Here is a 25,301-nt window from a genome sequence, read left to right on the forward strand (position 1 = left end):
AGAGTGGTAAGAACAGATTTGGGAAGTTGAAGCATTGAAAAATTGTACAGAATATCAAGAAAGCACAACCAAGGCTGGCCAGGTTGGAATCAGCTTACAACTGGCCAGAACCAATTCAATGCCGGCAGACTGGTGGTAGCAGGGTACTGTCTAGCAAGTTCACAGAGACCTAGGAGGCTGGATGTTTGGGCAACAGCCTCAGTTTTGGTAGCTGTTTAGATTACTACAAAGATTGGTGTAAGACGTGGGGGGAGGGGAGAGAACGGATGTTGGATTAAGCATGGGAACTTGTGTGCTCTACCCAGGATAGTGACCAAGAAGCAAAGAGCAGTAGACACAAGGATTTGTTTATTAATATATGGTCTAGTAGTGGTGAAAGCCTGACTCTGGCTGAGTTTCACTCATTTGGATGAGCTGCCTCATGGGCTATATCAATTAAAATTAGAATTAAAAACATATTAACATGCATAAATACTGACATATAAATACAAAATTTAAAATCATAACAACTTACAAACATATATAAATGTGTATAATTATTGATTAACAAAGTAAAATAAGAAAATAATATAAATTACACATACGCATACCAAAACATAATGACAGAAATAATGAAAAGGTGAGGATACAAATTAACTTAGGAACGGAGCACAATACAACGAAAGTTTGCCATTTTTATCTACCTGTAAAGATTCAGACCTGTTCTTTTAATGGGCTGATCACCTCTACTCCTGGCTTGTGTACAGCAGTTACACAATAACCTCCTTCCATACTCACTATTTTGACATACTACAAAGTGATTATGATAGCTGCTGCTTATAGCATCTCTCCTTGCCTCTTCCTCTATTTGGCATCTTACTTTCAGAAGACCAGAAGTTAGCCAAAGTGTTCTGGGCAATTCCAATGGAGGTTAGGCATTCTTACCTAGCTATATTTCCACAATAAGGCATTACAACTCAGGAAATCTGTACCATATAAAATGATTACTCTTCTCTGTATCCATTCACTGCTTTTCTGGATACACGTAGATAAGGACATTGATTTATTTGGGCAGACCTGCTGAAGAGGACTATCTTATTGCCTTGCAACCTACACTTGGGACTACTACAGGGTAGGGTCGTTCTCTCTCAGATGTACGCCGAAGGACGAGTAAAGACCTGGCATGTACTCAACTAGTCCCTAATTAGAGGTCGGAAAACATCCCAACCAATTCTAGTGGAGGGAAACATTTTTTCAATGCCCAGTTTTATTCACCAGGTTTTTCTAAAAATAATAAGTCAGTTTAAATGTTTCTGGTATTTAACTCCTGCATACTGTGGATTTATTGGCTTCTTGTGACATAAGAACAAGCCATGCTGGGTCAGACCAAGGGTCCATCAAGCCCAGCATCCTGTTTCCAGGATCCTGTTTCTCAGTACAAAACCTACGGGCCTGGAAAAGTTTGAATCAGTACCAAAGACTGTGCTACAATAAAACGCTTGAAATACTTTGTTTAATAAATCTCTCTCTCTTCTTGCCTCATGCCGTTGGACAGAAATAAACATGTATATGTTCGGTATGACCAAACATTTTGCTCAGTGGGAAGTGAAAAACAAAATGCTTCCACTTCAGAACGGAAAACCCAGAAAATTTCTAGACTAGTTAATAGACCAGCATCTCCAATCCATCTTAGTATATTACAAACTGGTGGAAATGATCGCTGATATGGAAGAATTCTGAAATATGTTAATCAAAGGCTTCCCAAACCTGTCCGTGACCCCAGAACTAGTCAAGATGTTTTGGGGAGCCGCACTGAATATTCCCAAGTTAAATCCGCATATCACTGATCTTCACTGTTTCATGCATATTCATTTTGGATATACTGAAACCCCCAACTGGCTGTGACATCACCAGAACAGGTTTGGTAAGCCATATGTTAATCAAATGAGCCTTGGAAAACAATTGAGAAGGAAAAAAAAAAAGCTGGAAGGGTGCTGAAGAAATCATGCAAGCACTTTCTTTTTTTTTATGATTGTGTTAATTACTAATATTTAAGAATAATCTAGGTTAAATTATTGGCATGGTCATGCAAATCGAAGGCTGCTGAAAAAAAATCATGCAATCATAATTATTTATTTATTTATTTTTACTATTTTGTTACTTCCTATTATTTAATAATAAGCTAGGTTACAATATCGGTGTGGTCATGTAAACCAACAACTGAAATGAATACCAACTTTCCCAAAGCATCGTCCACGTCCCCTCGGCTTGGCTCTTGACCCCGAACCCGTCCACGGCAAGTTAAAGGCATGAGCTCATCAGCTGGGTATGCGTGATCCTTAAAAAAAAAAACCAAAATAAAGAGAATAGCAAGACATTTATTTATTCTACTTCAGTACTGTAATGTGTCCAGTGAAGAAAGCTGAATTCTGCAGCATTAAAACAATCTGACGTGAAACAAGACGTTTACTCAGACCCTTCCGATGAGCGCTCTCAGGTCAACACTGCTCACTACTACCGATGCCATCTTTTTATCAAGAAGAATATAAGAAAGAGAAGTAAAGCAGGGAGAAACCCTTTAGTTCCCCTAGCTCCAACACACCAAGACAGAAAACAAACGGGATACATTCTGGGGACAATTGGCAAAGGGTCCACCTTAGGACACAGACCAGGCGTGCTTTTCACTCGCAGGCTTTGCGCCAGCTCCCAACGTGAAGTCCACACATGCTTCCGGGTCCAAAGGACGCATGGTCATTTGCACTTGTTGTTTTTGGAGAAGTAAAAAAAAACAAAAAACAGGAAAATGCAAAAAATGCAAATCAATATGCAGACTTCTCCCCCGGGAATGCTGCCTATCAGCATGGCGTTGAGCCACAAAGAGGGAGGGTAATTTATACAGATTAAAGGCTTTGTACCCACAATCAATCACGCTGAAAGCCAAACTCCCTAACTGAGGGGGAAAAAAAACCCTTAAGTAGTCATTTGTATATAAAGATAAAAACAATCTTTCCCATATTAATAGGACCAAAATAGTTATTCTGGTTTAAATTACCTACAAAAAGAAACCTGATTTTGTACATGGTAAAGCTCTCCAAACTCATTTTAATAGCAGAAGAAAAAAAATTAAACAAAATCCTTTGCATTCTTTAAGTTTCAAATTTAAATCTGTCAAATATAAACAAAACACTCATTATTACAACTTAGTATCTTTAAAAGTTCACAACACTAGGACTAAACTTAATCCATACAATATATAACAGAATTAAATATTTTGGAGAGACTATTAAACTACATAATATAGACAAAATTGATAGTGGGCTGTTTTGCCTAGAATAGAAGAAAGTTTTGTTTGATTCTTGGATCACTGCAAGAATTGCAACGTGATGAAGATTATCTATTTTGGTTCATCTCTTTATGATGATATTGGAGCATTGAAGGCTTTCCAGTATGATGAACACACTATTTTGGTTCATTTTTCAATGACATAACTAAGTATGATACAGAGTTAGTTTAGTTCCTTTGTATATTTTGGGTGAAGTATTCCACTAGAATATATATTTCTGTGTGGTTTATTATATCTTAGGAGATCGTCATGAAGGAATTTGCTGTGTATTAATGTTTAGAATTTTCATTGTTTTATGTTTTTATTGTATGTATTGTCTTTTTGTTTTTATGTTTGTCTGTTGATTTCTGTGTTTTGCTTTAAGTGTAGTGGGACCTTGTACACAATGAGTTCAGGTGGTTTTATTTATTTTTTATTAAGAGTGATATGCAATTCTGTTATATACTGTATGGATTAAGTTGTGTCCAGGTGTTGTGGACTTATAAAGATATTACACTGTAATAAAGAGTGTTTATATTTGATAAATTTAAAATGTGATATTTGCATTTCCCTGGGTTTGCCTGCCTTTGAACTTTATGCAAATGTCAGTAGTAATCAGTTATTTATTCTTTTAAGTCTGACCGGAGGAAACGCAATCTCTTGTCAGTGATTAACATGCCTAAACTTTGCCCAGACTTCTGACACAAGTAAGAAACAAAGCTCCTGTAAGTCTGCTAGCTACAGAAACACAATCGTGTGATCATGCCGCTTACTTTTAAGAAATTGGCTCCCGAGTCACTGAACTGCTTGTGCTTTGCTCTTACCTGACCCCCATCAGGGTGCTGGGCTATGGCATTTTTTTCAACAGACTGATTACGTTCAGCATCAGTGCCGGCAGATCTGGGATCTGGCAGGGAACATCTAGCAGCTGAAAGCCACTTGGTTGTTCCTAGGTGAGATTTAGGTAGCCTGGCAGTACATCTCCTTTTTTGTATAGGTACTTCTAAAAGGATTTCACACCTAAACATATCTGTCAGCACAGGCTGCATCGCTGTACACTCACACTGTCGCAAGGAACTGACGTGCACAAGTTTGTGTTTGAAAATGGTCAGGTATGGACAGAGATTCAAGCAGCCCACATGATGGAATTCTACCACTTTGCTTGCCGTGGCAGAGGTAAGAACGAAGAAAAATTAAGGGACAATTCAACAACACAACTATGAATGACTTTAAAAATATTACATTTGTAGTACTTTATAAACAGTTGCTCAGCTCTTACTTTTCTGGATTATTTTTTTACATCACCTAACTGGTTTCCCAGACCTTGCAGGTGTGTAACACACACACACAAGACTTGCCACATATTGTTTTATGCCAACTTCACCACACTGTAGGGAAGAATTCATTACATCATTCACATATCATCATAGTCTCATGTTAAATGTTAAAAACAGATGCATTCTAAAAGCAACAGTTTCCAAAATCACATGCTCCTATACAGGCCGATTCAAAAAACCCCGCGGGAGAGCCGGCGCTCCATGTTGAGTGCCCACTCTCCCGACGCGTGCCCAGGCACCTCTCCTGGTTGCGCGATTCTCTATTTAAAATAGGGCGGAAGCAGCAGCTGTCAGCGGGTCCAAAAACTGACGCTTAATTTTACCGGCGTCTGTTTTCAAACCCGCTGACAGCTAGGGTTTTCCAACCTGCTGGCAACTTTTTTTAAGTTTCTTTTTTTTTTTTTGGGACCTCCGACTTAATATCGCTATGATGGCGCTAACTGCACCTCCCCCCCCCCCCCCCCCCCCTTATCTTTGTCCTCAGTGCTGGGAATTCCTGGAAGGAACGGAGGAACCATGAGAAAATAATTCTGTGCTGAAAGGGTGGTAAATGCCTGAAATTAGTTACTAATCAGCAGAGGTGGGAGAAACTACCGGTAATATTGTCACAGAATTCAAGCAAGCTTGGGACCCGTAGAGGAAAGTGGTAGGAACAAAAGTTAGCAGGTTGCAGTGTTACAAGCAACCCACCACTTCAAGGAAAGATGAGGAGAGATCAAGATGGGGATAAAGGTAGGTTGGTAGTAGCCTGGTACTGACCAGCAAGGTCATGGGACATAGGTGGTTGGATGTTCTGGCAGCAGACTTGTTAGATAGCCATTTAGATGAATACAAAGCTTGGCATACGAACATAAGAGCATGCCATATTGGGTCAGACCAAGGGTCCATCAAGCCCAGCATCCTGTTTCCAACAGTGGCCAATCCAGGCTACAAGTACCCAAAACTAAGTCTATCCCATGCTCCTGATGCTAGTAATAGCAGTGGCTATTTTCTAAGTGAACTCGATTAACAGCGGTAAGAAACAGCAAGGGGGAGGGCCTGGGTGATGGATTAAGTACAAGAATCCGTATGTTCAGCAACTCAGGATGATAAAGAATCAAAAACAAAAAACAAAAACTGACTTGGTTAAGAACCAAAATCCTACAAGTGGTTAAGTTTCTACGGCTGGCAGCTGGAATGTACCCCAGAATGACTGGCCTAAGTGGTCTTTACTGGCTGTTGCTTGCTACATTACAATGCCCTCTCTTACTACAGCAAGGGATGTCCTACTTTTGCCAAATTTTAAATTCTGCCATGAGTAGGAAACATGCTTCATTTAAGACTGGAAATTGAACAAATCATGAAGATTAGCAACAGAATTGGAAATTTCAGCATCCCTCGGGGCTGGGAATGCACCATTCAGACCCTGGTATGGAAGGAGCTTTCGTCCAACTGTAGGAGCCCTGGTGCATGGTTCTCGAAGGATTGTCACTGCAATGACTGGACTAAAGTAATTTGGAAGGGGATTTAAAATAGGGGGGGGGGGGGGGTGGGGGAGAGAGGAAATAATCGCAGGTAGAAGCACCAGATCACAGCCCTAGTTCCGAATGCGCTTAAAAGCATAAAATAAGGAAGAAACCGAATAAAAAAAAATAATAATAATGCAGCCATGCATAAAGCAATCAGACTCAGTCCAAATCTATAACCAATCTTGGGAACCACACTATGATCGGGCAGAAACAAAGCCCTGTTAAAAACCAGTAGTAATTCTCTAAATAAAACAAGTACTAGGTTGGGTCCAGCAGGCTCCGCCTTCCACTGTTTCCCAATGGGGAAAAGGAAACAAGTTGAAGAAGGTTCCAGGTTGGTGGCCTGGCAAAAAAATCACCACTGTGTAAAACATTCACTTGTGTTTAGCTACATCAATTATAAACGTATTTTACTAACACGTATGACTTGAACGCCCTTTAACATCATAGTATGTGTGAAAAGCATACATCCTTAAAATAGTAATGTGGTAAAGAAAGCAGAAATGAAACACAGATAATGTGCAAACCATACTATCTAAGCGGCTACTGGGGTGAAGGAGTTAAAGCAAACTGAGATCCTGTCAGAGGTGTTTAGATAAACTATTAAGCCTTGCTCTGTGGTCTTAACTTATGACTGAACCTTAAATTATATACAGTCAGCACCTTTTTCATGCCAGGATAATCTAATCGCCAGTGCTATTCTCTGTCATCACGAGATTCTGATCAACCAACCAGCGTCAGCAGGGCAGACCTGGCCACGCGTCAGCAGGCAGTACCCTGCTGATGTTGGTGTTCCACAGGGACCTACATCAGCAACACTTCAGTATCAAGCTGGGTCTAGTCTGTGGACTCCTTGCTAACTTGGGTTTTGGCTACACACAGTACATAGACGATATTCAGTTTTTCATTCTCAGTGATCTTGATCCTTACTATGTAACATGGTAAATGATGGCAGATAAACAGCCAAATGGTGCATCCAGTCTTCCCAGCAAGCAGCTTGGGTAGTAACTGCCCCTCCATGCAAGCTACCCCAGCTCGTACCTTTTGTTAAGGATGGTAACTGCTCCTCCATGCAGGATACCCCCGCCCGTGCCTTCTGTGAAGGACAGTAACTGCTCCTCCATGCAGGATACCCCTACCCCCCCATGCCTTCTGTGAAGGGTAGTAACTGACCCTCCATGCAGGATACCCCTGCCTCCCCGTGCCTTCTGTGAAGGGTAGTAACTGACCCTCCATGCAGGATACCCCTGCCTCCCCGTGCCTTCTGTGAAGGGTAGTAACTGTCCCTCCATGCAGGATACCCCTGCCCCCCCATGCCTTCTGTGAAGGGTAGTAACTGCCCCTCCATGCAGGATACCCCTGCCCCCCCATGCCTTCTGTGAAGGGTAGTAACTGCCCCTCCATGCAGGATACCCCTGCCCCCCCATGCCTTCTGTGAAGGGTAGTAACTGCCCCTCCATGCAGGATACCCCTACCCCCCATGCCTTCTGTGAAGGGTAGTAACTGCCCCTCCATGCCTTCTGTGAAGGGTAGTAGCTGTTGCGCCAAGCAGGTTTTCCACTCTGCCTTCTGTTAAGTAACTGCTGCTTTGTGAGTTGATGATGCGTATACTTTTGTTGCAAGTTGGCTGAAAGCAATAAATCAATGATTGACAAATATCATCCTCAAGCTGATCTTAGGAACACCTGAAACAGTGCTGCGTTACTTCCCTCCCATCGACTCTCTACCTTATGCTTACAGAATTAGGTTATTCCTATGTCCTAGCAGTTGAGGAATTTAGGGCTCTGCTTGAGCCTGATTTGGCCCCACACTACAGTTACAAGCGAAGGCAGCTTCAATAAACAGGTTCTAAAAGCTATGCCTTCTTTGGAAGTTAAAACTCTATGTAACTCCTGTAGATTTCTAGGTGGTTTTACAGTCCCTTGGCCTTTCAGGTTTGGATTATTGTACATCACTGTACACGGGGCTGCCTAGTTTTACTCAGAGGACTCCAAATGGTCCAAAACTACACGGCCAGAATACTAACAGCTGCTCGTTTTAGGGATCGTATTCCTTTGATGCTGTGCTCCCTTCACTGGCTCCCGTTAGCATGGTGAATCAAATTCAAGATTTTAACTTCGCTAAATAAAAGGCATAAGCAGCGAGACTCCAATGTTTTTACTGTAAGTGCCCTACTGAAAACGTAGAAGTCATCAAAGGCCATTAAGCTGTGTCTTCTGGACATAGCCTCAGTTTGACAATACGTTGGAAGAAACATGTTCCAGAGCATTCACTGTTGCAGGACCAATGCTGTGGACTGTCCTGCCTGACGATTAGAAAGACTGCGGAGTGTCCTCAGATACTCAGAAAAAAAAAGCTGAAAGCTCTCTTCTTTAAAAGAGGCATTCGGGGAAGGCACTAGATAGTTAATCTGGGCTCTTCCCTCCCCCCCCACCCTTTGGTAATCTCGTAATCAGGATTTGGTGTAAGTGTAGACAGAGCTAAATGTTACCCGGCATTACTTTTATCCACAACAATAACATTCACTGGCTTGACAACTCCCGCCGCCTACACACGTCCAACCACCCTACTAGAACCGCATATAAGGGAACCCTACAGACCCCCCACCCTCAAGTCCACCCACCTCTGCACCAGAAAAGACCCCGCCCTCTCACTTGCTGGACCCACCCTTTGGAACTCCATGCTGACCGATCTCCGGCTAGAGCCAAGTACACAGACATTAAAAAAAAAACCAACCAAAAACTCAAGACGTGGCTATTCAAGCAAGCTTTCCCCTGAATAGCACCACGTCCCATCCCGTCCCCCCCCCCCCCCCGAATTTGGACCCTGCAGCAAACCTGAAACCCATACTGCCTTAGTGTACTTGTATTAGTATTTCTGTAAATCCTCTCCACCTTATTTATGTATTTATATTGCACCCATGTATATACTTTCACCACACCTTATGCACCTTCCCCTCCTATCTTACTTGCCCCCTCTTTAAAGTTAAACCCCCCTCCAAGTTCTTAGCACCCTGTTCTATGTATTTTCGCTGTTTAGTTCTGTGTAAACCGATATGATATTTCTACGAATACCGATCTATAAAAGTGTTTAAATAAATAAATACATGTTTTTGACATTCTATTCATTCTCTTTTTACATGTATCAGGATCATGCACCTTAGAAATACTTTAAAATTAAATAAACTTCAAACTTCCATCCCAACGCAGCATGGAGAAAAACTACAAGCATCATATTGCTATGGGACAGTAATTCAGAGAAAAAAAAAAAATGACTTCCAGCAAGCAAGGGGCCTATTTATCAAGGTGTTAATGTTAGTTATTAGCAAATGTGTCACCGTGTATCACACCTTGACAAAAGAGACCCCCAAATGAGTTGATGGTTTCAGAGTATTGATGTTACAGCATAGAACTTGCATGTAACATATTTTAATGACTTGTATTTGCTACTTTATCTGAGATATAACATACCTCTGATGTTGCTAGAAAAGTTTATAAAAGAGCTTTCTAAAATTGGAAGATGCAATTGTACAAGTTTGCTGGTTAATTAATCTTAGTAAATAGAAATTGTTAAGAAAAAATTAATATTGCATGTCAAAATGATACAAAAATTAGCTTGGCCACAGAGGGGGAAAAAGGCAGGTCAGGCCCAGGATATAGGAAGGGAGAAGAAAGAAACCTTCCTTTGTTGATGGTAGAAGTCTGCATGGATGTTTGATCAACAATATAAAAAGTCTATACCAGGCTCCCTGGTGCTAAACAGACTTTGGAGCACCATAATAAAGCATGAAAACTTTTAAATACCAGGGTTAAGTTTTCACACTTTATAGTTAGTCTGTTTAGCGAGAAACCTGTTACCTCATGGCAGCAGACAGCATGGCCTGCTCTATGATCAGGTGTAGTCTTTTCATATTGGTATTGATGATCAAACATACATGCAGATTTCTGCTATCAACAAATGAAGGTTTCCATTTGATTTTCTCTCTTCCTCCCCCCTCCTATATCATGCTAAAGCATGGGTTAAAACTTGCACTGTGGTCAGTGCGCCTACATGCAAATCCCATGCTAATGATCCTACTAGGCTTTTCCCTGCAGTGCAGGGAGGTGTGCTAAATGGCGGATTGCTTTGTAGATTTCTTTTTTTAACACCAGAAATGGGTCAGAACTGGAGCTAAATTTTTCTGATGGCCAGACATACTAGCTCTGAAGCAAGTTTTCAGGAGGAGGTTCATAAAACTGCACTGAGATCAAACCCTGCACAATTCAGCTAGTCAAAACGCAATGATTTCCAGAGACAAATGTGACACCATTTACTGCTGTTTCTTTTATGACATGCTAAGAGGTTGAAACATTGGATAATTACTTTATATCTTGGTGTGCTGCTTGTTTCGCTCCGTATGGTGGTGGACATTTGTTGTTTTGTTTTTTTAATGGAGCCAAATTCAGTTCTTTCTGTGTCATAAGGCTGGGCCGAACCAGGCCTTCACCACCACTGCATCTCTGGGCATGTTGAATGGACCTTAAACATGCAGAGACGAAGTGAATCACCTGGCAGCCTTCTCTTTGAAGAGATAAGAGCACAATAAAAACATGCACATACACCTAGACAGAGCCCTGTTGACATGGATAGTCCCTGCACTGAAGAACAGCCCTGGCATTCACTCCAGAGATGGTTCCTGTTTAATCCTCTCTGGTATCCAGCAGGGATTGACAGCTAGATGTTGCACCAAATTACTACAATCACTCTGAGACAACTCAATGATGCTAAATAGAGATGCACTGTGCAGATTCATCCTAAGAGACCACCTGGCTTTGCTTTAATTTTCTTTTTCCTTTACAGACTTATTAAATGCCCTTTCTTTCAGAAAACTCTGCATCATAACCAAAGTAGTCTTGTTCCCGAGGACACAATGATCCGAGTTGCTGGGCTGAGGTCCTATGAGGTGATATTTTTTGTAAGCTGCCAATGACAGAAAGGCATACCTGGGGGTGTCTTAATACATGTGTCAGTCCTTTTCAGATCAGTTAAAGAAAGGCATTCTAGGCTGTTCTTTTCCTGCACATCCCGGATACTGCTGTTCTTAGCATGGATTTTAACTCATGTTTATAGCAAGCAGACATTAGCATGACACTACATTAAAGTGCTTTTTAAAATGCATAACTAAAAGAAAATTTGCACTAACAACTGACACAGATTTTAGCTGCTGTTTTATTACATTGGCCCCTATTTGTGGAAGAGCATTGCTCTGCTTCCATTAAAAAACAAATAAATAAATAAAACCTGATAACCAGATTTTTAATAAAAATATAAATAGTCAGGGAATCGATTTCTTCATGTTTTAAAAAATGTGTACAAATACAACATTAGTCTGCCAGAAAAAAAAACCCTCTCAGCTGAGATGGTCTTTTAAAAAGCTATAGCCTTTCTAAAAAATATAAAAATTACATTTAGTCCAAGAAGACCGAAGATTAGCAATAAGCATACTGCCAATAATCTCAATTGTCTGTTACCAGTTGTACTGCAAAACAGTTGACAGCTTTACTAATAAAAAGTTGCTCAGCCAAAAGATTAGTACATCTCGTATCACAGATTTCAACTCATTTTTTCCCACAATTTGTCTTAACAGGGTGCTTCAACGTAATCCATTTAAAAAGTGCACAGATTTGATGAGGTGCTCTTTATGGAGCCAATGTAAGAAAACTCACATGAAAACAGGAGTTAAATTTGAGCATGGGTTTTGGTTAACGCACACAGTAGACCACCAGCAATATCGCAGCATGCAGTAAGGATGACAATCAAGCAGGAGTAAAAAAACAAATAAACACGCTACAATGAGAGTTAACCTGAAAAGCTACACTAATGCAGAAAAGTGCTTTAAAACAGGAGTAGGGAGATAAGTGCCTGGAGTTGGAAGGAGTGCAACGAAAATAGGCACAATCTAGCATTCAGTACTAAGTGGGGATGCCCAGCACCAATCTCACATGCAAGGCCATTTGGGCAAGGCATGCCAAGTGAAATCAAAGGATAAGCTCTCTTGGGGCTGCTTCTACAGCCTAATGGTACACATTTTGATGCTGTGCATCCTGACTAGGGCACAAAAGTATGCACACTGTATGGCTGTAATTGCCTACTCAAGAGAGTTTACCCTTTCATTTCCCTTGCCATGCAAATGGCCTTGCATGCGAGAATGTATCCAAGACTGGATACAAGGGAAGGTTACTGTGCCACAGTGTTAGAGGTTAGTGGTGTAGGTGGGCTCTGCTGGGGTGGGAGGCAGCCAGCATCAGGGTGGGTGTGTGTATATGTGTATGGCTGGTGGCCAAAGTTATTCTATGGCTGTGCCCAGTGTGGCTGAAGCCGCTAGACACTACCACGTTGTGCACAGCAATTGTGTAACATGGCCAGCAGAAATGTAAGTTAGGTGTTACTCCTTCTCTGACCCAGAAGCTAAATTTCCAGCATTAAGAAAATGTGCTTTAAGATCTCTGTTCTTTAGTGCACCTGCCTGCATTGCTGGAGAATAGCTAATGCCTTCTTTTATATGGGATCTGCATACACCCGCGCCCATTTTTGCACTGGTTTTTACTCCTGATTTAGGATGCAGTTTTTGGCGTTAAGAACTGTTAAATACCAGAGTTACCACAGAAAAGTGAAGAAAAATGCACGCAATAGGAATAAAAACCTGGGCTAATGTCTGCACTCCTTACTACATCAGCACCTGCCTAAAGTACATCAAAAAGTATTTCCCTGTAAGACGGAATCTGGGTCTGGATGCTGTTTCCAACTGGTCAGTGAAGAGCAGCTGAAAGACGGGAAGTAAGAGAGCCACCAGACAGTACAGCCAACTCAAACAGATACTCCAGTTTTCACTTTCTCAATATGTTTCAAACAAAGCACATGCAGGCCGATGCAATATTGGCATGCGTAAAACGGGCACTCATGATTGAGCGCCCACTGTCCTAACATGCGCCAATCCACCTCTCACAGGCACCCGATTTAATATTTAAATAGGCTGTTGCGGTAAAAAGGAGGCGCTAGCAAAAACGGTGCATCCTTAGTGCCTCCTCGGCATCGGGCACCCAGGAGAGGTGGCTGTCAGTGCGAGTTAGGAAAACAGATGCTCGATTTTACAAGCATCCGTTTTCCTAACCTGAACACCGGAGACATGTTTCTTTCCCCTTACTTCTTTTTTTGGTTCCTCCGACTTAATTTCGCCACAAGATTAAGTCGGAGGAATAACAGAAAAGCAGTATTTTTGGCTTTTCTGTTAACTTTAGAGACTCCTCAAGAATTAATGCCTGCTCCAAGGCAGTCAATTTTTGAGAGTAAAAATGTGCATACAGGGCACTTTTTTTTTGCATAGGTGGGTAATAGCCAATAGCCTCATCAACATGAATTTACATGGGATGAGCACTGTTAGCTATGGGCTGGTTTGGACGCGCTAATTAATCCCTTTATTGTATATCGTAAAGCCATATGCTTGGCTGAGCACATTGTATTTGCATCGGCCTGAAAACATCACGATTCCCTCTGACAGCAGAAAATGTCATGATTCCCGCTGACAGTTTTTTCTTACTACACATGTAGTTTTATCAGTGAGCAAGAACTGCTACTGCTGACGTATTCAGTCAGTCAGCTAAGATTCCCTGCATCAAGCAAGCTTAAACACTTATTTTTGTTACAATAAATAAATCTTGATTACTTAAAACGTTCCTTTTTGTATTTTCAGAACAAGAAATAAACTATATCCATTTTAAGAATCATCATTCTTTTGTACTTTAAATGTGCATAGTCATACTGCTAATAGCTTAATACCTAATCTGAATAAGGAAGCAGACGTGGCATAACCACCTCCCCTAGGACAATAATGCTCTGTACGTAAGCAGGTGCAATCTGTGCAACATGAAAACTCAATACGTTGCAGATACTTAGAAACACATGTGCCTAAAAGGAGAACAAAACCCGAGTGAAAGAGTACGGCATTAATGTTCTTAGATTCTGGTTATTTCAGAGAAAAAACAATTTTGAAAGCCAACATATATGATCCTGCCTAAAGAAATGTCTTATTGTGAGTCTTTCAGATCTCTTTAGGTTTTACTTATTGCAGATTTTGAAGATTTAATCCTTTGATATATATTAAGTTTGAATAGTTTTATATGCCACTGTGATTCTTCTTCCAAGGGCAGCCTGTTTTGTACCACACTTTAGTTTTTTCTGTTAATTCTACTGATAATTGAGCCAGCTTTCATATTACTTGCCCCCTCTTCATTGCTGTTCTCCCTGCTCAGCTGTACTGTTTGTCTGAGTACTGTGGCCACATACATTCTTTTCTGTCGCGTTCTATATCAGAGCTCGAGGAGTATACAGAAAAACAAGACACTTTGGCCTAACGCTAAGCATTAAGAAAAGAAAATTATTAGGAGGGGAAAGACTACAAGATGCTTTTTACAAGCAAAGCCAACATTAAAATCCAAGAGATCAAAAACAAAGTGGGGACTAAAGAGTAAATATTTTTTTCACATCATCTCAAAAGTTTGTAAGATACATGGAGGAACAATTTATAGGTATGAAATGGAAGGTTAAAATACAGAAGTATTTTACTTACCATATAATTACTATAAGCATGATCAAACATTTCCAGAACTTGATTCCTGTGAAAAATATGAAGAATGAATTAAGTAAATCACCAGTAAGACACCTCTATACAATTTGACATTCTGCAGTATTAAAATTAACATTTCCCAGAAAGTGTAAATTTGAATAAATTATTAATTCTTATTTAGTAGGCTTTATTACCCTCATAAATCAAAAACATAACTGAGAAGCTTACAATAGCAATACAACTTGGTACTGGAGCTATTATTATAGCAAGGGCTTGGGCCTTTCCTTGTTCTCTCATCTCACTAACAGCTTACCATATACAGCACCATTGCTTGATTAAAGCTGACCAAGTACACACTTCAATTTTCACGTCAAGTTCACTAACTTGCATTGACAGTGCAGAATTCCAGAAGCTAAAATCAGTCCAAGAGAAAACTGAATTCTCTGAAGGATTGCGACAGCTGTCATTGTGTCACCACAAGTACAATCCAAAGATGTTACAGTGCATGAGCTTTTATGATCACCTATCCTAGATCCCTCTTTGACTGAAGAGGATAGAGAGAAAATGAGGCATCCTCATAAGTTATGTACATCATCTTTGTATAATTCTTATGTTGGGCCAATAAAAGGAATCACACATTGGAAAGAATTCAGGTATAGCTATACAAAACAAATGAACCAAAAGGCTCCCAAAGGTACTTTAATGAGCTCAAAGTCATCATTTTTATTCTCAGACATGATCTACAGACAAGAGTCACAAAATGTACTTATTTGAGACTAGGTATATTTCTACTTTTTCTTTTCAAATGAGACACAGTAAAAGAGGTGTGAAAACAACATGGAAAACAAACAGCCAACTTATTTTAATTCAGTCAATGCTACCACTAAAAGAAAGGCCTTTTAGAAAAAATGAAGTAATCTTTTCTACAGAAGCAAAAGTTACCAGGTACTGAGATTTGGTATTATCTTTGTGGCTATGCCTAATGTACTGGCCCACCCTTACGGATTGTCTAATTTCATACGCATACAGAGTTGGGTTTACAAAACCCTGAAACTCTCCAGAAAGATTAGGAACTACAGATCTATTAGCAGTGCACAGTCTGCCCTGTCCTCCCCTCCCCTACACAATCAGAAGTAATCTAAAACGATTAATGTAGAGTTCAAGAAAGCGGTGACGGAGAATATCACTGAGAGGATAAGAAGAAAGTACGAGAAAGAGAGAATTATTAGAAACCAAAGTAAGGAAAGGAGAACACAGTGCGGTGCCCACTATCCCTTGTGCCATGCCTATACACAGATGGCGGTAATAATTGACGATCACAGCAGATGGTAGAAATCCGGTCTTACCGGGTTCAATATTGGCTTAACATAAACACTATATGAATAATAAAACAAAAAAATAAGTGCTATTAAACTGCCGAGAAATAGTGAGAGCTACTGATCGGCGTCCTGTGGGCCTTAAGGGGAAGGGGGAAGGCCAGGGACACCGCGTATCTGTCACGGTGTCACCCCCCCCACCCAGAACCAGACTGCTCCCCAGCCCCTCTTACCTAACCCGCTGTTTCTCCTCCCTGCTCATGGACGCTTCACTCCGCACCAGCAGGAGGGAGGCAGCAGCGGTGAGGAAGAGAGCGAGGAGGCCGCCGGAGCCCCGGGAGGGACACATCATGCCACCCGCCGCTCGGCTCATGTCCGCCGCCTTCCTGGGCATGCGCACACCGGGGCTAAGCCCGCGCGGAAGTCATCCCGGCCCCGGTCGTTCCGCGCCGGGGGGAGAAGGGAGCAGCGCCTGGGCCGCGCGCACTCGCGCTCCCTTCAACCGCCTTTGCGCTCCCCAGCTGCAGGCGCTGGATCGGTGGGGCCGCGGAGCTTCCTCCCCGCCTCCGGCAGCCACAAATATCTGAGGCCCCCACGGTGCTCTGCCCCCAGCTGATGCGGCTGTCAAAGAAAACGGGAAGCGGGTTCGCGGTTCCGGCTAGCGACGTCAGCAGCCGGCGGGGGGGCGGGGCATCGGCGCTTCACGTGCCTCGGCGCAGCCAGTCGGGCGCTTGGTGGCGTGGAATCGACGTGTACTGAGGGGCGGCGACTAGGCCATCCAGCTGGGCGTCTACCATTTGCGCGAGGTGAGCGAAGCTTGGCGCATCCGCTTTGTGTTTCATCCCCATCCGCCTAAAGAAAGGGACCCGTAGGCAGTGGAACTGGGTGGCACACTGGGGCCATGGCCCGACTCAGCCCTGGTTGAACCATTAAGCACGTGCGTAGGGAACTGAGGGAAGGGGGGCACTACAGAGTCTTAAACATGTTCACTTTTTTGTCCCCTAGTTATAAGTAAATAGCTTATATTGTTTATTGCTATCTAGTGTCAAATACGATTGGAAAAAAAAAAAAAGCTTAATATAGTTGTGAGGGGATGGCCTGGAAAAAATGGAATTTGTAATTTCACCTTAACCACTTACTCGGGCTGATGCAATAAAATGTGCCCAATCTAGCGCACAGGTTAATGAGTGATTGGACGTGCTAGACTAACACCTGATGCAATAAGGGGATTGGTGTGTCTAAAACATGTGCCCAAACAACTGTGTAGCTCTTAGCGCTCAACACATGTAAATTCCATGTAAATTCTATTAGCTATTACCCCCTGATGCAGTAAATCCCAGGGCACCCAGCAAATTTAACTCTAGCTCCAGTGCTGGCTTTAAGTCATTCGCAAGTCGTGGGCTTACGAAAAAAATAAAAAATACTGTTCTCTGTGATTCCTCCACAGAGGAGGAACCACAAAGAACAGCAGATCTACTAAAGAATTAATTTATTTTATTTATTTATTTAAAAACTTTTATATACCGGTATTAGTATGCATACATCATACCGGTTTACAATGTAACTTTAAAGGTAGAAATTACAATGAACAGGGAGGGTGAACAAGGAGGAGTATACAAAGAGCAGGAGGTGGAGGAATTAAAGCAATAAATAAAAACTGCAACGGACTATTTACAGGAATATACAAGGCGTAGGCAAGATACTTGCAGAAGTCGGTGTACTTAATCAGGGTAGGCTTGTCGGAAGAGCCATGTTTTAAGTTTTTTTCTGAACTTGGCGTAACATGGCTCTAGCCTGAGAGTGGTAGGGAGGGTGTTCCATTGTTTAGGGCCTGCAATGGATAGTGCACGGTCCCTAGTAGAGGAGAGGTGGGCTTTTTTCAAAGGGGGAATGGAGAGGGTGCCTTTGTTGACAGTGCGAGTGGGTCGTTCAGTGCGTATAGGACGAAAGGGTTCATCCAACCAATTGGAATTGTGCGAGTGGATGGACTTGTGCACTATGGTTAGAATTTTGAAGAGAATTCGGGATGCGATGGGGAGCCAGTGGAGTTCTTTGAGTATTGGGGTAATGTGATCAGCTTTCCTTGAGTTGGTGATGACCCTGGCGATGGCATTCTGGAGCATTTGTAAGGGCTTGGTGGTGGAGGAGGGTAGGCCAAGGAAGAGGGCATTACAGTAGTCCAGCTTTGAGGAAAGGGTGGCTTGGACGACGGTGCGGAAGTCATGATAGTGGAGGAGGGGTCTGAGTTTCTTCAGGATGTGAAGCTTGAAGAAACCTTCTTTGAGGATGGAGTTGATCTGTTTTTTGAGATTGAGTTGTTGATCTATGATAACCCCAAGGTCTCTTACTGTGGGTTGGGGTGTTATGACGTTGAAAGCTGGATCGTTGGAGATCGGTGGTTTGGGAGGGAGGTGAGGAGAGATAAGGAGCAGCTCTGTTTTGGAGGAGTTTAGAGCGAGGTGGATGTTGGTGAGGAAGTCATTGATGTTGGCAAGACATGTGTTCCAGAAGGCAAGGGCATCTGAGAGAGAGTTGTGAATGGGAATGACGATTTGAACGTCATCTGCATAGAGGTAGAATTTGAGGCCGAGGTCTGTGAGGAGCTGACATAGAGGTGTGAGATAAATGTTGAAAAGGGTGGAGGAGAGGGAGGAGCCTTGTGGGACACCTTGAGACAAGGGATAGAGTGTGGAGTTGGCGTTTCCTATCTTGACGGAGAACTTTCTGTTAGATAAGTAGGATTTAAACCATAGTAGGGCTAGGCCTGAGATGCCTATTTCGGATAGCCGGTTGATGAGGAGGTTATGGTTGATGGTATCAAAGGCAGCTGAGATGTCGAGTAGGGCGAGGAGGTAACAGTTGCCTCGGTCCATGCCTATGAGTAAGTGGTCCGTGAGGGAGAGCAGGAGGGTTTCTGTATTGAGGTATTTACGGAAGCCGTATTGGGCTGGATGCAGAATGTTGTTGCTTTCTAGATATTCTGTAAGTTGGATGTTTACAATCTTTTCCATAATTTTGGATAGGAAGGGCAGGTTAGAGATAGGGCGGAAGTTAGCGGGGTCTTTAGGGTCTAGTGTTGGTTTTTTTAGGAGGGGCTTGACAATAGCTTGTTTAAGAGCATCTGGGACAGAGCCTGAAGAGAGGGAGGAGTTTATGATGTCTGCGATGGGTTTGGATATAGTGTTCGGGATGGAGAGGAGGGATTTTGTGGGAATGGTGTCTGAAGGGTGGGAAGCTGGTTTAAGTTTTCTGAGAATAGATTCCACTTCTTTAGCGGAAGTCAGGTCAAGGGTTTGGAGGGTGGGTGAAGTGGGGGAAGGTTGGAGGGAGGGGGAAGGGGAGGTGGATGGAGAAGGGTGTTGAAATCTGCGGAGGATGTTGGTGATTTTTGTGAGGAAATACTGGGCGATTTCTTCGCTCTTAGTGGAGGCATCATTCTCAGGGATAGTGGGCTGAGAGGATTTGGTGAGGTTGGCAACATAATTGAAAAGGGCTTTCGGGTTGTACATGTATTGGTGGATCTTAGCTGAAAAGTAGTCTCTTTTTGTTTTGAGGGTGGTTATTCTATATTGGTGAAGGGTAGTTTTGAAACTTGAGGCGAGTTGGGGTGAGGGGGCTTTACGCCAGTTTCTCTCACGCTGCCTGAGGGTATTCTTTAGGGATCTTAGTTCAGTCGTGTACCAGGGTTGATGATTTTTTGTGGGTTGGGTAATGTTACGTCTGGAGATGGGGCATAGTTTGTCAGCAATTTCAAGAGTCATGCTGAGCCAGGATTTGATGGCAGTCTCTGGACTGGAGCAGTCAAGGCTAGTGGATGTGTTGGAAATGGCAAGAGCCAGTTCATCTCCAGAGCAGGGTTTCCTGAAGGTGAAGGTGGTGTTGTTTGAGGGAGTGGGGGTAGTAGGGAAGTTAAGGGGGAGGAGGGCTTTTATGAGGAAGTGGTCTGACCAAGGTACAGGGGAGCAGGTGGGGGGGTGGGATGGTAGGAAGCAGTGGTTGATGAATATAAGGTCAAGGGAGTGACCAGCTTGGTGCGTGGGGGAGGCAACAATTTGTCTAAGGCCTAGAGCTTGGAGTGCAGTAAGGAATGCCTCACAAGAAGGGGTAAGGGGGGTGGCATCGACATGGAGGTTGAAGTCTCCTAGTATGATGGAAGGGATTTCAATGTTTATGTTGGCAGATAAGAATTCAATTAAGGGGGAGGGGTCCCGTTCGATGGATCCAGGAGGGGCATAAATGAGACATGAAATGGAATTTCCTTGACAGTCAGTATACATGCTCTAGGTTGATTTTGCCCTTTGCTATTGTACATGTATATTGTGTGTCCAGAAAAGTTTGTTTTTATAATCTATAATCACCATCTTAAGTTGTGGAGTTTTAGTTCTATTTTTCCTGAGTTGCCCTGTTTATGCAGTCCTTTTTGTTTGTTTTTTTGGGGAAATAAATCCGAGGGTCTTCTTCACAGAAACCTGGGTAAAGAGAGTTGGAAACAGTCTTGGTCCTGTTTTGATCCATGCTTTTGGAATCCTATTTGTTGCTTGAGAGGGAATTTTTTTCTACTCTTTCTTTCTCATTTAGTTTTCCCTTTTATGTAAGATTTTTGTCTGTCTTTATTGACGGAGAATCCTAGGGTTCAGGGTCTCGGTACTATTTTGGATTCAGAGGTGTATAATCCTACCCAGAAAGACTCTGAGGAGTAGCTGTATCATCAAGCAGAAATGGATTGCCATCCATTGCTAATGAGAAGGAGTGAAGATCGTTTTTTCCAGTGTCATCCCTGGTAAGACATATTTGGAAAGAGAGGAGTAAAGCAGTACCTACTTGGAACTTATTGGAAGGGAAGGAGAGCCTTGACAACTACTGAAGAGATATGAGATAATTGAGACTATTTTCTAACCAATTCAATATGGGAAGATTCTATTCAGAACTGTGAGAACAGTGGGAGAGAGTTTACATTTTCTTTGACCTGATTAATTGGAAGGGTGTTGGAGTTGAATTAACAAGGAATTGGTTATTACAAATTTTGAAGATTGTTACTGGAAGAGTAAGGTCACTTTTTTTTTTTTCAAAATATACATCAATTGGATTTAGCATCAAAGGGCTGTAAACAACATTTTCACCCATTTGGTCAACTATCAGTAAAAGAAGTTGGAAACCACTCAGCTTCCAGCATGCTTATTGCTCTCATAGACTTGAGAAATTATCAGTACTTTATGCCAAGGGACCTAAGGGGCTGTGTAGTTGTCCATGCAAAAGGGTCTTGAGCTAAGCTTTCTCCACTACAGGTAGCCATGGACCACTCAGAAGTACAAACCATCCTGGAAAACTGTTGCAAGTAGGGTCAAATCCTTAATTGTGTGCTTTGGGTTTTATCCCACTTACTAACAGGTCGATACAGTACAGTGCGCTCCAGTGGAGCGCACTGTTAACCGGCATTTGGACGCGCGTTTTCGACATGCTAACTTTACCCCTTATTCAGTAAGAGGTAAGCATGTCGAAAACGCGCATCCAACCCCACCCCAAGACTAATAGCGCCCACAACATGCAAAAGCATGTTGATGGCCCTATTAGTCATTCCTGCACGATACAGTAAGTAAAATGTGCAGCCAAGCCGCACATTTTACTTTAAGAAATTAGCGCCTACCAAAGGTAGGCGTTAATTTCTGCCGGCGCTGGGGAAGTGCACAGAAAAGCAGTAAAAACTGCTTTTCTGTGCACCCTCCGACTTAATATCATGGCGATATTAAGTCGGAGGTCCCGAAAGTTAAAAATACCGGTAAAAAAAAATTTTTAAATGGGCCCGCAGCTCGCGGGTTGAAAACTGGCCGTTCAATTTTGCAGGCGTCCGGTTTCTGAACCTGTGGCTGTCAGCGGGTTTGAGAACCGATGCCGGCAAAATTGAGCGTCAGCTGTCAAACTCGCTGACAGCCACCACTTCCGTCAAAAAAGAGGCGCTAGGGACGCACTAGTATCCCTAGCGCCTCTTTTTACTGCGGGCCCTAATTTAAATAAATTAACTTACTGAATCACACGCGTGGTTCACTGAATCGGCCCGAAATAGAGAAAGTGTTTCAATATCACAGTAAGTGGTCACCTGAGCTCAAGGGATCAGCAGAAAGTGTGGTTTAATGTAAGAACAGAGGCAAGGATCAAATAAGTCAATGTTTTTGGATTTCATGAGTGCCAACTTTCTTAACAGGAGTAAGTACCTTGAGGCATGGCAGGGTGGTAAGCCTGAGGAATAGTGGACTAAAATAAAAGGAGCCACTATAAGGATAAGAAATCTTTATATTATGAAAGTAAATAAAATTAATAGGAAAATAAACTAGTTTTCAAAAGCGGTAGCTGAAAAGATACAGGCAACAAGATTAGCATTCAAAAGGTTCTCAATGAAAGGGGAAAATATCTAGAAAGTCTGAGGGAGGAAAGTTAGGACAACATAGATGCAGCCAGAAGGGAAAATAGCTAAGGTGGTAAAGCAGGATGGCAAGAAGTAGTGACACGTTTGGCAATCAAAATTTAACTTAAACTGCTCACAAGGTTCTAATTTGTGCTAATTCAACGCCTCTTTGTCTCTGTTACTCGGAGCTTCTGGTGGGATAATCTAGAATGGCGTTTTGCCACCTTTTTTTCCCGGGAGCCAAGAAAGCAGACTAGAGCCAGCAGTGAAATTCAGTTGTGGCTCCCCTGCAGAAATTGAGCAGAGGTGACAGTATAAATAAGTTCCAACCTCCCTGCAAGAATGAAGCAGAGCTGGTGGTGTCACTTTTGGACTCCCAGGCAGGCCCCGGAGGGGACAAAGCTGAATGTGTTGGAGCTACTTATTCTGAGATGGAGCAGCTGCGTGGCTTTGATTTTTCTGCAATTTCTTGGTACGAGCCAAGATCAGACCCACAAGGTAACTGTCTGTCAGCACCACTGCTTCTGCTGCTACTGGGTGTGTCGTCTTCCTGGCCAGGTCGTCTTCCAGGCTTCTTATTGAGCAGTTTTCCCAGGCCCCACTGACTCTTCTGCTGGTGAGGAGGGAGGAGAAAGTGAATGAGGGGATGGTGAGAGTGCAGGAGAGTGAATGAAGGGATCAGAGGAAAGCAGAATGAGGGAGGGGGAAAAAAGCAAGAAAAGAAATGAGATCTAGGGGGAAGAGTGAGTGAGGAGATCAGAGGAAGGGGAGTACAGTGAGACTGTGGGCTATGTGGGGAGCAGTGAGTGAGTGAGGGACTCAACATTGTGGGTTGTAATGGGATAGGAGGGACTGTGAGCTTTGTGGAATATTTGTTAAATATCCTAGTTTATTTGCCCAAGAATTAAACTGATGTCAGCATCCAGAATTCACTGTGGTTAAATGTTTCCTCTCTATTATCAGTATGGACTGGAAGAATACCCAGTCAGAAATCAGGAAGCAGTAATAATTCACACATTTATATTTTCTTACTGCTGCCTTATGCCAAACAAGGACAGGTACAGAAATTAAACAAATCAAATGTCCATTGTTATATTCATTCATGATTATTCCTATTATTTCCTAGGAATACAGAACTGCTTGGTTCAAAAAGGGGAACTGTGGCAGAAATATTCATTAGGCTAATAATTATTAATTAGTTATTAGCAATGCCTTCCTTATACAATCTGAGAGTCTTTTAAAAGTAAACCAGAGCAAATTATCTCTAGTTATACTCCTACTAGTATATGTTTGCTTGTTCTTCAGCCCTCTTTATCACCTGTCCAGCTTTAATTAGTTTCTGCTTAGATGGATAAATAAGGAAGCCTCTTTAACTACATATCCAGGGCCTTGCCAGCCATAATGCGTCAACACAGATGGGATTCTAACAAGAGGATCTCTCTAGATTTGACAGGTATGAGTGAGATAAGAGGAGGCAGGGAAAGGGATAGGAGAGGTGTATGAGCATAGCACATGGTGCTGATCCCTTAATTCCTCCCCTGAGGAGGCAAAGAGCAGGATGCATTTTTAAATTTCAGACCCTCCCCCATTCTATATGAGGAAAGCGAGTGGTGCATGCAAGTCTGTCCCCCACCTCCTAAGGCAGAGGATAGCCAACCTATTCTGGCTCAAAGAGGAAGCCTGTACATTACTGGTCAAGGAAGGAGAGATGCTGAGAGGATAATTTTTGGGAGGGGGGGGAATTAGTGACCATCAGGGGGCATGGGGCTTAAGAACTATCAGTGATTAGGGTTGTGGCTTAGAGGAAATTAGGATCACTGGAGGAATCATGTGGAGTTGGGGGAGGGGCTTAGGATGGAGAACTAAGAACACGAGGGTAGACAAAGAGCCTTATTCTCTCTACACTCCTGTTCCTCCTTACCTCATTGGTTCTCCATCCGCAACCCCCAACAGTGTTTAACTCCCAGTTATGGATGAAGAATCACTGGGATAGGGAGACTGAAGAAGGTGTCCCCATATTTGTGTTTAGGAGAAAGTACACACCCGGCCCTGGCAGGCCCCTGCCCCCCACACAGGTCACATCCTACCCTGGTCCCATGACATTTCTTCCCCCCGCCCGCTTCACATTTTCACTTCCTTTTTTATCTACAAATTAAACCCTGGTGTGCAGGGTCTTCATCACAAGCCCTATGAAATGAAACTTGTGGATCTAAATGGAAATGACAAGGGAATGGGGGGATATGATCACCCACACAATTCCCCTGTGAGGAAAGGCTAAAGAGGTTAGATTCTTCGGTTTGGGGAAGAGATGGCTGAGGGGGAGGAATGGAACGAGTAAATGCGAATTGGTTGTTTGCGCTTTCAAAAAGTACAAAGACTAGGGGACATTCAATGAAGTTACTAGGTGATACATTTAAGTCAAAAAGAAGAAACTATATTTTTTTACTCAAAAAATAACTCTGGAATTTGTTGCTAGAGGATGTGGTGAAAGCTGTTAGTGTAAATGGAGTTTAAAAAGATTTAGATAAGTTCCTGGAGGAAAGGTCCATAAACTATTATTGAGGTGGACGTGTGGAAATCTACTGCTTTTCCCTGGGATAAGCAGCATGGAATCTATAAACCAGGTACTTGTGACCTGGCTTGGCCACTGTTGGAAACAGGATACTAGGCTTGATGGACTTTTGGTCTAACCCAGCATTACAAGTCTTATGTTCTTATGATAGGAATAACTTTTTCACTAAAAGTGTGGTGAATGCATGCAACAGCCTCCCAGTGCAGGCGGTGGAGGCCAAAATACTAAAATAATAGAAGAAAGTTGCGGGAAAATTGAAAACTTG

The 25,301-nt window shown here is 42.6% G+C and overlaps 1 protein-coding gene across 1 annotated transcript in view; it reads right to left on the reverse strand.

Moving 5' to 3' along the window:
* Positions 1–16,770, reverse strand: part of EDEM3 (ER degradation enhancing alpha-mannosidase like protein 3) — a 93,800-nt gene extending 77,030 nt beyond the window's left edge. The window contains exons 1-3 of the mRNA XM_029617611.1: positions 16,298–16,770; positions 14,752–14,797; positions 2,217–2,317 (exon numbers count right to left, since the gene is read on the reverse strand). Coding sequence (XP_029473471.1) covers positions 2,217–2,317; positions 14,752–14,797; positions 16,298–16,458 — 308 coding nt within the window. The 5' untranslated portion in view covers positions 16,459–16,770. The remainder of the gene's footprint in view (positions 1–2,216; positions 2,318–14,751; positions 14,798–16,297) is intronic.
* Between the last annotated feature and the right edge of the window lie 8,531 nt (positions 16,771–25,301).

Source organism: Rhinatrema bivittatum, chromosome 10, assembly GCF_901001135.1.
Source record: "Rhinatrema bivittatum chromosome 10, aRhiBiv1.1, whole genome shotgun sequence".
Taxonomy (NCBI): domain Eukaryota; kingdom Metazoa; phylum Chordata; class Amphibia; order Gymnophiona; family Rhinatrematidae; genus Rhinatrema; species Rhinatrema bivittatum.